Raw genomic sequence first — 14,101 nt, 5'->3', positions numbered from 1 at the left:
AGTCTCATCAGTATATGCGACTTGTCTATTTGCACTTTGTTGGCATGATGGAACAATGCATGCATGTACACTCATTATGAAATGCGAAACTTACCCATTTTGGAGCACATTTAGTTGCAGTAAACCAACATTTATTGCACTTCATTCGAATCCATCAAAAACCTCATCCTCCGTTGCAAATTTCTATCAACAGCATTGCTGAGTAACCGTCGTCGCCTTCTGAGTAACTTTTATAGGAAGTTGTAGGCATGTAGCTGGCATTGCCTCTGTGGCACGGGGTGCTCATGACAAGAACTCGATCGCAACTTGCCTGAATTATCTCGAACACATGCATATGAAGAAACGAAACGTCGATGAGAAGCAGGAAGCACTGATACTTCCCGTGCATAACTGATGATAACCAAGTAGTGCTTTTTGTGCTAGTGTGTGCACAATGTTAGTCTGCTAGGACATAACAGTAAAAAATTATGGCATCTTTTAGTTACTTACTGCATCAGTTCCAGAGGTAGAACTTTTTCTTTAAGGGGCGACACTTCTCAAAGCTTCCTACTAGAAGAAAATTCACCCATTTATGGAGTTTGTCGAGCAGATGTCAAATACGGTTGAACCCACTTTTAACAATACTGGTTTCAACAATATATCGGTTATAACAAGAAGCTGCTGTACCATCAACTTTTAGGTTTTCTATGGTGAAATAACCCACTTAGTACAGCACCCTCATGCCACATTATCAGTTACAACGATGAAGTCTGGCAGCTGGGTGTCTGTGCCTAAAGGTAATGGAATGCGGAATCCTTAAAAAGGAAAAGAAAAAGAAAAATTCAAGCCGCTGCACTCTTGCCCGCCACTCCAACAGCCGCTGCACACTCGCACAATAGAACCCGTTTTCCTGCCTTCTCCACATCACCAGCCTCGCACGCCTCTCTTTCATCGCCCTTCCACCCCTCCGAACACGAATGGACCGCGCCAACTGCACTGACAATACTGCTCCCTGATTTCTGGCTGGCCCTGCTCAGTTCTGCCAACGGATTATGTCACTCGTGCATGTCTTTGTTGGTTGCATCGAAGTCGTTCCTGGCCACATGGTTTCTCCGCCTTGTTTGACTCTCCACTGAAACGAAAGATGGCTGATCCGCCCAGTGATCATCGGCAATGCACGACATTGGTGGCAAAAAGAACGCACTGCTATACATTTGGAAACAAAGTGCAGTATCGTGAAGGGCTACAAAAACAGCAAGTCTGCGACATGATGAAGAAGTACGGACTGTCACAACCGATGGTGTCGACAATCATGCGCTCGGCAGAGAAGTTCGACAAGGTGCCTATAAGGAAGTGGAAGAGGTCTTCTACGATTGGTTTCCTGGTGCCAGTGCCATAAACTTGCCCATCACTGGGCTAATTCTGGCCACAAAGGTGAAGCAGTTTGCCTTACTCATCAACAACGTGGGCTTCCAGCCTGGCGGCGGCCGGGTACAGCTCTTCAGAGAAAAGCACAGCATTGTTTACAAAGCCATCACTGGCAAGGAAGCTTTGCTTGATGTGGAGGCAAAGCAGTAGTACCGGTAGGTGGAGAAAACGCTGCCGTGTATCGTTGACAAGTACATTGACACCGACATTAATAATGGTGATGAAACAGGACTGTTATTCCTGATGTTGTCGTCCAAGACGTATGCACTCAAAGCTGACACATGTAAGGGCGACAAAAAACGGCAAGCTGTGTGCCTCACTGTGTTTTTGTGCACCAACATGGACAGGAACGACAAGTGCCTTGCATTTGTCATTGGGAAATCTTAAAAGAACTCGCTGCTGCTTCTGCGGTGCTGCCAGGTCACTGGTACACTACCGTCGCAAACGCAAGGCATGGATGACGCAACTTTTTTGTGAGTGGCTCTTCAAGTTAAATCAATGTATTGAGCAATCTAAGTGAAAGGTGGCGCTCATCCTAGATAGTTGTAGTACCCACCACTCCATGCCTAAGCTCTCAAGCATGGAAGTTTCTTTCCTGCTCTCGAACATGACGGCAGGAAAGAAGCTTCCACGTTTGCAGCCCATGGACACCGACGTCATCACCAATTTTAAGGTCACGTATCGTTGCTGCTTACTGAACAAGTTAGTCTTGTTGATGGACATGGCCACACAAACGGGGAGCAACCTGACTTGAAGATCAATCTATTGATGGCCATGCAGTTTATCTTTGGTGTGTGGTCCAAAGTAAGTGCTTCTATGGTACGGAACTGCTTTAGGAAAACATGCTTTGTCCAAGGCAGCAGTGGCATATACGAAGCCTGCAAAGCTCACACTGAAGAAGTGAACTTTGGTCCACAGTTGACAAGGATGCTTCAGGACTAGGAAGAGTTTCTACATGCAGACGACTCATTAGAAATGTCAGAACCGATGAGGCCATCGTCGCAAATGAGCCTGCATCACATAGAGACAGTGACGGTGACAACGGCAGCAATGACTCAATAGGGCAGGCTGCCTCAACGTTGTCCTCGCACGAGGCTCTGTAGATGATGCAGTACCTCCGGGGTTTCATTTTCGCAAAGGACCTTCCGCTGCACTACGTGGAGCACCTCGATGCCTTGGAGAAGGATGTCAGCAAGCTTCACGTAAAGTAAGCAAGGCTGACTGACGGGGGGTTTCTCATGCAAGCCAGTGAGAAGTACAGGACGAGATGCTTGTGGCAATATCACCCCAGCGTTCTTTCTGGATTTCTCAAGCTGAGAGGCTGCCACGGCAACCTTCTAGCATTATTTAAAAGGCCCCTTTTGGGACCACCAAAGTGATGCCTCAGCAGAGCTCGCATGTCACTTGCCGCCCGTGACCCCCTCTTTCTAGTTGTTATAGCAGGGCCATTCTTGAATGCCGACAGCCGCGGCTTGTTACACGTGATCGTAGTGGGCAGGAAGCAGAGTTAAACAGTTAAAGAAGTCGACACAATTGATAGCCAGATGGAGGAAGGTGGTGGGGAGAGGAACTGGCCTCCCCTCCATTATAGTTTTCTCACAACAGCTCTGCCATCCCCGATGTTGCTTTTTTTTTTCTTTTTGTTCGTGCAACCCGGTTATAACAATGGAATTTTTGTCACACTTGAAATTGTTATAAGTGGGTTTGACTGTGTGTCACTAGTTTTTATGTAGCTGCTATAGTTCTTGAGCTATGCCCTAAGCAAAGGCAAAATATGGGGATGTTGCGGACACTCTATTGTGCAATAAATTTTCATGAAAAGCATTGTGCTGTAGTTTATATAGCTGTTCGTAGACCGCCAAGTACCGGTATATATCCGAACAGTGCGTACGATTACTTGAACTATGAAAAAAAGAAATGTCATCATCATCATCAGCCTGGTTATGCCCACTGCAGGGCAAAGGCCTCTCCCATGCTTCTCCAACTACCCCGGTCTTGTACTAATTGTGGCCATGTTGCCCCTGCAAACTTCTTAATCTCATCCACCCACCTAACTTTCTGCCGCCCTCTGCTACGCTTTCCTTCCCTTGGAATCCATTCCGTAACTCTTAATGACCATAAGTTATCTTCCCTCCTCATTACGTGTCCTGCCCATGCCCATTTCTTTTTCTTGATTTCAACTAAGATATCATTAACTCGCGTTTGTTCCCTCACCCAATCTGCTCTTTTCTTATCCCTTAACGTTATACCAATCATTCTTCTTTCTATAGCTCGTTGCATCGTCCTCAATTTAAGTAGAACCCTTTTCGTAAGCCTCCAGGTTTCTGCCCCGTACGTGAGTACTGGTAATGGTAACTGGTTACCAGAAATGTATTGGGACACAACTTTTTCCACAATCCCATAAAAATAAAGCTTTTTCCTCAATCCCATAAAAATAACCTTGTACACATATAATTGCCCTATAGTACTAATGAAATTCGATATACGTACTCTTGAGGATGTGAACAATACTAATATATACTTGAAATTGCAATATCTTTCAGCAGTATTTGCAAAAGTACAAGGTTATATTCCAGGGAATTGGAAAAAAAAGAAATTTGTTGAAGAGTCCAGACTTCTCCATAGTTGCAGTAATTGTACACGCTGTTTGGCTAGATATTGGCAATTTGCGGTATACAAAAAGCTGAATAAGCTACAGCACAATGCTTGTGGTGAAAATTTTCGACTTAAAGAAGAGTGCCCACAATGATGACTGTATATTTTGCCATTGTGCCTCGCGTAACTCAAACTATAACAGCTACATAGAAAACTCTATAATTGGCTGAATTTTGAAGCCTCTAGTACAAATAATTAAAACATTTTGAGCATTTATAAAGAGAACGTGTTCACGATTATGCTGCTCAAACTTTTTTCACTTGGCTACAGCAATACAGTGAAATCTCCTTATTATGAACTTCAGAAGATTGCGGCAAATCATTAATTATTCTGAATGGTCGTTAAACTGATGGGCAAAATGGTTAATTTTGGGGCTTTCACTTTATCAGTTGTCACCGTATGATAGATCCACGAAAACGTCGCTGTTGCTATTTTTCTATAGATACCGCGGCCCCGCACCGCACCCCGTATAAGGAGTGGCTGTGTTCTACGTGTTCATAAAATTTGTTCAAACCATTTCAGGGGCCTTTTAATACCATTTACACCATATAGTATGCGGTATTGGAGCAGCAGTTGTCATCACCAGCAGCCTATTTTATGTCCACTGCAGGACGAAGGCCTCTCCTTGCGATCTCCAATTACCCCTGCCCTGCGCCAACTGATTCCAGCTAGTGCCTGCAAATTTCTTAATTTCAGCAACCCCCTAGTCTTCTGCCATCCTCGAGTGCGCTTCTCTTCTCTTGGCGTCCACTCTGTAACCCTAATGGGTCGCCGGTTATCTAACCTACGCATCACATGACCTGCCCAGCTCAGAATATCGGCTATCCTTGTTTGCTCTCCGATCCACACTGCTCTCTTCCCGTCTCTTAAGGTTATGCCTCACATTCTTTGTTCCATTGCTCTTTTCGCAGTCCTTAACCTGTTCTCAAGCTTCTTTGTTAGTCTCCAAGTCTCTGCCCCATATGTCGGCACCGGTAGAATGCAGTGACTGTACACCTTTCTTTTCAATGATAGTGGTAAGCTCCCAGTCAGGATCTGGCAAAGCCTGCCGTATGCACGCCAACCCATTTTTATTCTCCTGTATATTTCCTTCTCATGATCAGGATTCCCTGTGATTCATTGACCTAGGTAAACGTATTCCTCCACAGACTTTAGAGGCTCACCTGCGATTTTGAAATCTTGTTTCCTTGCCAGGTTATTTATCATTATCTTTGTCTTCTGCATATTAATCTTCAGTCCCACTCTTACACTTTCTATGTTAAGGTCCTCAATCATTTGTTGTAACTCGTCTGCATTGTTGCTGAATAGAACAATGTCATCAGCAAACCGAAGGTTGCCAAGATATTCGCCGTCGATCCTTATTCCTAAGCCTTGCCAGTTTAATAGCTTGAATACTTCTTCCAAGCACGCAGTGAATAGCATTGGAGAGATTGTGTCTCCATGTCTGACCCCTTTCTTTATGGGTATCTTTCTACTTTTCTTGTGTAGAATTAAGGTGGCTGTAGAACCTCTGTAGATATTTTCCAAAGTATTTACGTAAGGGTTCTGTACTCCATGACTGTTGGTATCGCCACTGAATCAAATGCCTTTTCGTAATCTATGAAAGCCATACAGAGAGGCTTATTATACTCTGTGGATTTTTCGATATCCTGATTAATGACATGGATGTGATCCATTGTAGAGTCTCCCTTCCTGAAGCCAGCCTGTTCCCTTGGTTGACTAAAGTGCAGTGTTGACCTTATTCTACTGAAGATTATTTTCATAAATATTTTATATAATACTGGGAGTAAGCTAATGGGCCTATAATTTTTCTAGTCTCCCTTTTTGTGGATTAGTATGTTTGCATTCTTCCAGTTTTTTGGGACCCTTGCAGTCGACAGACACTTCGTAAAGAGAGCTGCCAGTTTTCTAAGCATTATGTCTACTCAGAACTTTTTCAATTGATCTATTGCTCATTGAGCTATTGATCATTATCTTTGTCTTCTGCATATTAATCTTCAGCCCCACTCTTATACTGTCTCTGTTAAGGTCCTCAATCATTTGTTATAACTCATCCCCAGTGTTGCTGAACAGGACAATGTCATCTGCAAATTTATGACTGCACACAAAGAACAAATTTCTGAAGTAAACTGAAACCGGCTGCTATGTGCTGCTGCATTCTGGCAGAACGTAAGACATGTTTATAAAAACTTGTAAAACAAATCGGTTTATGGCACCAAGTGCAACACAAACATGCATCCACATGGGAATAGTGACAAAAAGCTTTTAAGTGTGCAACTAGACGAGGACAGTGAAAGAAGGCTGACACTAGTGCTCATGTGTCTCCTGTCTTCTTTCACTGTCCTCGTCTAGTTGTGTGCTTAAGTGTGTTTTTCGTCTTTTTTTTTTTTTATGTATTGCCAACATGTCTAAACAGCCTCATTATGGAACAGTGAAGACAAGCACTTGCCCGAATGCTATAAAAGTAGAAAAATTCTAAGCCTGCCCCGCTGTGTAGTTACTGCTGTGCTGTGCCGTGTAGTGCAGTTACCTTGTGTGGAAAGACTGCTCATACCAAAACTCTTTAAAAGCAAAATCGTGCCATAACAGAGACTCGCCGTTCTTCTTTGGTTCCACCTGAATGTGTTCATGGAAGTGCCTATAAAACGTAATGCGGCTGTCATAAATGTGCCACTGTTGTAAATGTGCTTGTTTGCCACCTGTTTTGGAATATGGGACGTAGAACTCTCATTTGGGAAATGTTTTCAGTAGGGTCTCATTTCCTTTTTCTACTTTCTTTTGTTGCAGCTGCTCAAGTGGAACTTCAGCACTCCACGTGAGGAGTTCTACCAGCAGCTGAAGGAGCAGATGGTGGTTGCCAACTGGGCCCCTTCACTGGTGGCCAATTGCTTCAGTGCCGATTTCAAGATGCACATCAAGGCCATTGACATGCTCCTCGAGGTCAGACTTTTCACAGCTCTGTTTTCTTGTTCATCGACTGTCCTTGTGGTTAGATCTGTACTGTAGAGGCTTGGTCGTCATTGAGTTATGCTGCTTGCATTGCACAGGAGGATGTGGGCCAAGGACCGTCGTTGCTTTCCTCATTGTGCCCACCTTCGCACGTGGTGAGGGGCCTTTTAAGGCTCATCACACACATCAAAACCCAAGGCAGGCAGAAAAGCGAGCCACAGACACGCTAATTCGACACTACGCCCGACTATAACCACTATGCCGATCAAATGTCGGCCACCCCTTCTTCACTGAACTCTCCTCTGCACCACGCCTGGCCGCACATTTCGCCCGCACGCTCTTCTATAATGTCAGCGTAAAGTACGTACACTGTGTATGTTACAGAGAGCCAGTTACGTTTCTTCGTCGAATCTGCGAGGTGCCTTTGCACCAACACCAGGCGGAAAGGATGCATTAAGTATTAAGTGTGCTTGCTTCAAACACATGTGCACGAGTCAGATTGTAGTCTCTTCAAAAAGCTTAAGCACGGCCGTTCGACCATGGGACTGACTGCACAGTAGCAAAGTTGGAGGTGTGTTCATTACGTGAGGAAAAAAAAATATAGATTTCTCGCAACTAATCTGGGGTGTGTGTTCATTACACGAGTAAATACAGTATTAGGCTTTGTTCATTTCAAGTACAGAAATGGCAAAATTACACTGAAAATGTACCATTAGCTTTCTCTTTTGCATTATGCTTTTTTTTAATACAGAAAAACCTTGTTAAACCGTAGTTGGCCAGAGCTCGGAAAAAGTATGTACTAAACGGTAGTACTTTTTAACCGAATAGCATGAGGTCGCCCACTTACCTGTCGAAAACTGAACTCGGAGAGGGTGTGATGAAAGGGGAAAAAATTGGAGGCTTATCAAGGTTAAGCCCAGTGGATGCGAAGCATCCACTGGGCTTAACCTTAGCGTATCCTTAGCGTTTGGAGGCATCTTGACCGCATACACGCCCGGCGCAAAGACGCTGGCGCGGTTGCGGGCACAGAGACTGACGCGACGGCGGGCGCGCGCCGCTTCATCCCTGGCGTGACGTCACATATCACGTGATGCAGCGATGGTGGCGGCGCCGCCGCCGCGTCGCGCGCGACGGCGCGAACCGAAGCGTGGAGGCCTCCGCCGGGCGACGTCCGACGGCGCGATATGAGGCCCCATCTGCAGCCGGTGTGATGTCATCACGTGACGTCACATCATGTGATCTCACTTCAGGGTCAATGGTGGCCACCGCCGGGAGGCGACCGACGGCGCGATAGGAGGCCCCATCTGCAGCCGGTGTGACGTCATCACGTGACGTCATGTCACGTGACCTACTTGAAGGTCACTTGAAGGTCAATGGTGGCCACTGCCGGGAGGCGACCAACGGCGCGATATGAGGCCCCATCTGCAGCCTGTGTGACGTCATCACTTGACGTCATGTCACGTGACCCCACTTCAGGGTCAATGGTGGCCACCGCCGGGCGTCGCGCGAAGGCCCGAAACCTACGTTAATATGCTTCGCATAAAAAACATGCAGTATTTATTCACTTCGCACGACAAGTGTTATTTTCGTTTGATGCCGCGGCGGCCTAGCACGATGACGACAGCGGTCTCAAACTTGCTGAAGCTGTGTGCCAGCTTTTCAGCCAGCCCCCTCTTCTCGGCAAACGCTTGCATCGCAGATTCCTCGTTGGCATTGCGTATTCTCCGTGCACATGCGCAGTAGTGCTGCAGAAGTCCCGGGGGCGCCTATTTCATTGCCGGGTGCCGGAATTTGGAATACTTTTCATTTGGAATAGAGTTACGTTATCGAGCCCCTGTTCTCGTAGCGACGATTGCATTCATGAGGCTGACGTAACGCGCAGCTTATGCCACTGTCGGGCCTGAATCTCCCGTGCTGTCGCTTTCCGTGTCGTCCTTATCGCTGTCGCTAGTCGACACTTCGGCAACAACACAGGCAACGATGGCGAAAAGTCGAACCTCGTAGCCGACATGTCCTCGCGGTCGCAGCAGCGCTGCCGAGCAACTTCTTCGCATTCCAAATGCCACACACTGTAGTCAACAGCAGATCCCTGTTGCGTGCCAACGCCGACTTCGTGTCACGTTCGATAGCACGGACGATGTCTAATTTTTCTTCTATGCTGAGCACCCGGCGTCTTTTTTATCTGAGCTTCGGAACGACGCGATTTCTCGATTGCACGACGCCATAACACTCTCTGGCACGGCGTCGAAATGATGTTGATGTTGATGTGGCTTCACGCGCAAACGCACAGGGCGCTTGGAGGCTGTTGTTCCGATCTCTGAGGCTTGTTGTTCTGCCGGTCCGCCCGATGGATGCGTACGCAACAAGCTGGTACGGTTTATGCGGATACAAAACGCATTATGTTCAATGGCCGCTGAGTCGGGGATTTGACTCTACTACTTTTAAAACGAAACTACTGTTTAAGTGGGTACGGTGTAACGAGGTTTTACTGTAATGCAGTGGTGCTTTTTAGAGGTTGTCATTGTTATTCTGGTGTGTCCTGAAAATTTGAGCAGCTAGCTACTGATTGAGGCAGTTACTGTGCGGTCAAAATGCGTGTTTGCAACGAGGTCAGTTGTATGACAGCTCCAACTTGCTGGCGTTACGGTACCTCTTTTAGGACGTTTATTCTCTGTTGCCCATGCAGATGCTAGAAAGTGATGACTAGGGATGTGCAAATAGATTTTGAATCAAATACCTGCAGATTTGTCATAAAATTTTAATTCGCACAAGTTTTGTGCTAGAGATTGTGCAGCACATGCTTGAATCTCCTAGCATTGCATAACGAGGATGTAGCAAGTTATCAGTAACTTGGGTACATATGAATCAAGATATACAGTATGGTCTACGCTGAATGAAGGGAACTCCAAATTAGTATTCCAGCACTGATTACAGCTCAGTTCTAGTTATGAAGGTCTCTAAAATTTTTCACGTAACTTGGGTGTGTAAGCCGATACAGTAAAGCCATGTTAATGTGTCCCCACTCAATAAGTAATTCTAGTTTAAATATAGTTGTGATGAATCCCCCTCCCTGTCGCCATTGAACCTAATGCTATCGCTGGTCAGTGCATAGTGTTTACAATTTTTCGATACATATAAGGTATCACTACTTTGTCACTTTCGCCTGGGCTTGGCATTCGCCAATGCATACTAGTTCTCGATTTCAGTTACCAATACCGACGAATGCAATGCCTGGAGTTGCTAAGAAACTGCAGAACTTCAGCACTACTGCCCACCCTTCGAACACGAAGGAACTTTTGAAGTGCTCTAAATCACTTAGACGAGCGATCTTTCTCATCAGACAAGATCACAAGCGTCTAATTAGCGAAATGTGGTGCATGGACCTTTCCTATACTGCAGTTGCCACAAATAGTAATGTTAAAACATGACAGCCATTACATGTTTCCTGCTCTTATAGCTCCTAACACTTCTACGTCTCCGTCATGGATGACGCCGGGGATGATGGCTATTCCATATCCAATGCAGCTAGTACTACATTAGCGGTCGTGAAGGCATTCGCAGAGAAGTGGAGCCTGATGGAGAAACTGGCTTGTGGCCTTGCTGAGTTTGAGGTTTCCATTGTTGCTGCAAGGCCACCACGGTGGCAAGTGAACATAGGATTTCTTGCCGCCTCCTCGCAAATAAAACTTGTCTGCGTGTGTGTGAGTGAGAATTAACATTCTTTTGGCCAGTAAGTGTATAGCCGCTCATCTGCTATTGTTGGTTAATTGGTACATCACTTATTGCTTACCTGATCCATGTTCCCCACCAAATACGTATTAATGGGGTTTTACTGTATACAGCATGGTCTACTCTCAAAAGGACGCTAAAAGGAAATACTAAGTCGACGTGGACTGTTTAAATTCCATTCGAGAAACCTCGCCACGCTTGTTTCGTGCCAAGAAAAAACTTAGTTTACGAGAAAATTGCATCTGAAGGGTCTGAATACTTTTTTTTAAAATTAAGATCTCCCGCCACCGAACCGGGGGAGTGGTGACGTTGCATATGCCATCACCATCCTTTGCTGCCATCATTGAGTAAAACAACACTCGACAGATGGCTGTACCAAGCCAAGACAGAGCGATGGATTCGCCACTGCATCTGTTTTTTCGTCAAGTGGCGTAAATCATTCGGGCATCCCGTGACATCACATAGAAGTTGCACAAACTGCAAGTAGCAGAGAATTCTAGTTTCGCAAGCCAGCAGAACAAGTGCAGCACTACACAACAAAACTACTGAAACGCAAAAGCATGGGCGGCACGGAGTCAAGCAAAAATGAAACCTTTTGACCACCCGTCGTATTGTCAAGGGTAATTTCAGTAAGCTATTTTCTAAAAATAAAATAGAACTGGACAAGTTGCATTTTATTTCGTCTTATAATACAAGGATGATTTTTTGCAACGAGTGGTTGAGTACTAGTGATGGAATTTAACTGAGGAGCGCTTTCGTCATTTTGCAATGGCTTGAATGTCCTGCGGGAGTCTCTAATCACATCCTGCATTTACCTCAATTTCTCAATTATTGAGGCTCTGTTTGTGATAATATTGATGCCTTGGAGATTCTTGGGCACTAATCTATCACTTTAGTTTGACTTAGTATTTGCCTTTAGCGTCCCTTGAATAAAGGGAACTTTAAATTAGTATGCCAGCACTAACTACAGCTCAGTTGTAGTATATGAAGGTCTGGAAAATATTTTTTTATCAATATACTGTCTGTTGAATATAATCAGGGGCTTACTTTCCCTTCTGAGGCTAAAGAATTGGTAACGTTATGTTGTACTGAATACCAATGAAGGAGGGGTTCCCAGTTTAATAGTGGATTAGTGTTTCATGGCAATCATTTATTGCATAGGAAGGTTTGCCTTCCAGTTTTCCTCCAAAATACAGAAGGGCTGTCCCATCTTTACAGTAGGTAGGTTATCGTAAGGCCCTTCTGCGCAACCGATAAAAGCACGAACCGTGCATCACATGACTTAATCACCGTTCCGCACATAGCCATCATTTTCGCTGTGCGGGTGTACTGTGCGGGTCTACCACATCGGCACCCATGGTAAAGAGCAGGCGCATCTTCATTGTTATACAGGTGTCACGTGATGCGTTTTCTATTGGGATTGAACCCAGTAGAGATTGAATTTCTCTATTGTGATTTGCTTAATAGCTCAAGCTGCGAAAAGGAGCCAATCCCTGGTGCAGTTTCTGGGAGTGCTAATTCATTTCATCACCGCTTAGTGTTGCCAGGCTGCTGTATGGTTCAGCTGCGATATTTTAAGAAATTGGACAAATTTTATATCACCCAGGATGTGCTCAAATTTTGCCAGCTTGCTGTGGGACACTTATGTTTTAACATACAACACATAACTCAAGCTACACATTTTGCTGTCGTGGCCACATTATTAAATGTGTCTTCATACAACCCTGAAATCAATAGGCATTCTTAATTGATCACATCAGCTGAATCATTCGATTGATTTCTACAAGGGATAATTAACCCTTTATTGACGAGTGTTGCCTACAGGCAACATGCCAAAAATGAATATTTTTCTTGCCAAGTTTCAGTATTGCGTAGGAAGGTTCTGGCTAAATGTATTTGGCCACCACTGAATGACAGGCAGCAAGCGTCATTTGTTGGTTTAGAGCAGGAACACTGGACGAACCAGAAGAAGTTTGGCATGCGACTAGCTGTCTTGTGAATGCAAGGTCCGAGGAGGCAGGCCGGTGCAACATATCCAGCCACAGTGGTGTCGCACATGGGATGTAATCCAAATGAAATGTGCACCCATAGTTAACCTATGATGAGATATGTCTATTAACATTGAAAATGAAGTCTTAGGTGGCTTGGGGTGAAGCCCACTTCAAGTTTCCTTCCTGGAGTTTTTGCCCTATTGCTGAAAAACATTTGCACAAGATATTTATTTTTGTTGATTATGCTTATTCTTGATGTCTTTTGCATATTTAGATAAAAAATAAGAATTTTTTTCTGCATATCTATGTCTTGACTATAAAGGGTTAAGTGGCTTTGTTCTTTGTTTTGTTTGGTTGTTTGTTTTTGTTTTAAGGAGCCTACCTTATGCACAAGTCTTTCTTGGGTGTGTTTATGCAGTTTCTGAGCAGCTCCGGTGGTGTGGAAGCCACCAGTGCCAATGTGGACCTTGTGCTCAAGTGGCTCACTCTTCGCTTCTTTGACACCAACCCAAGTGTTCTGCTGCGGGCTCTGGAGTACCTGCAGGCGCTGTTTCCAGCGCTGTATGATGCGGGCTATAAGATGCATGACCTCGAGGCATCTTCCTTCCTGCCGTACCTGATCCTCAAGGTGCTGTAAATGATCGTCTATTTGTTGGGAGACACGTTTTGACAGGTTGAGAACGGAGAGTCGAGTGGCTTTATTCAAAAGTAGAAGCAGGTTTGCTGAGCGGTTTGCCGAGTGGTGGCACCCCAGTCTGGCGGCCGCTTCGGTTCCGAGAAAGAGCAGGGGTCAATGACCCCCATGGCAAGGCAAGGCAATGTAAATTGGCCAGGGCAATGAGCACCACAGCGAGGCAAGGCGAGGTAAACTGGATTTTCACGAAGCGGGGACAACATAGTGGTGGACGGTCACTACATGTTCACGAGTGCAATATTACTAAAGCTCTCTTCGACAGTGCAGTAGTCATTGACATCTCAGGTCTGGTGCTGCTGAATAAGAGCTCGAATCGCTTGCAAAATTGTACTTTTTGTCCTGTGGCGTGGCAGCTCGTGGAAATGCCATTTTGTGGTACATCTTTGGGCCAAACTAGCTGAATTAGCTCGGAACCGCTTACGTTTGGACGCCCAGCATATTTGTACAGGTGCACATTTTGTATGGCTGCCGTGCTGATCCGGATTGTAAATCTTCTATATGCTAATCTTTATCTGAATTTTGTCTGAAGAGAACAAAGTTTAATAGCTCTGTGAAGTATTTGTGTGGTGGGAACATTTAGAAATACTTTCATACCACTTGCTGCAAGTTTGTCACAGAAGCAGCGACTTAATTCAAGTGGGAAAAAGAACACAGAAAGTCTTCCTTTCTTTCTTTC

General features: G+C 45.1%; 1 protein-coding gene across 3 annotated transcripts in view; it reads left to right on the top strand.

Annotated features, from left to right (window-relative positions):
- The window catches only part of msps (msps cytoskeleton-associated protein 5), a 107,987-nt gene that overhangs the window by 45,349 nt on the left and 48,537 nt on the right, over positions 1–14,101 (top strand). For all 3 annotated transcript variants that reach the window (XM_050183308.3, XM_055073963.2, XM_055073962.2), the window contains 2 exons: positions 6,850–7,002; positions 13,150–13,359. In XM_050183308.3, the coding sequence (XP_050039265.1) occupies positions 6,850–7,002; positions 13,150–13,359 (363 nt within the window). The remainder of the gene's footprint in view (positions 1–6,849; positions 7,003–13,149; positions 13,360–14,101) is intronic.

This window comes from Dermacentor andersoni, chromosome 4, assembly GCF_023375885.2.
Source record: "Dermacentor andersoni chromosome 4, qqDerAnde1_hic_scaffold, whole genome shotgun sequence".
Taxonomy (NCBI): domain Eukaryota; kingdom Metazoa; phylum Arthropoda; class Arachnida; order Ixodida; family Ixodidae; genus Dermacentor; species Dermacentor andersoni.
The sequence above is the reverse complement of the archived record's forward strand: the minus strand, read 5'-3'. Positions and strand labels throughout refer to the sequence as shown.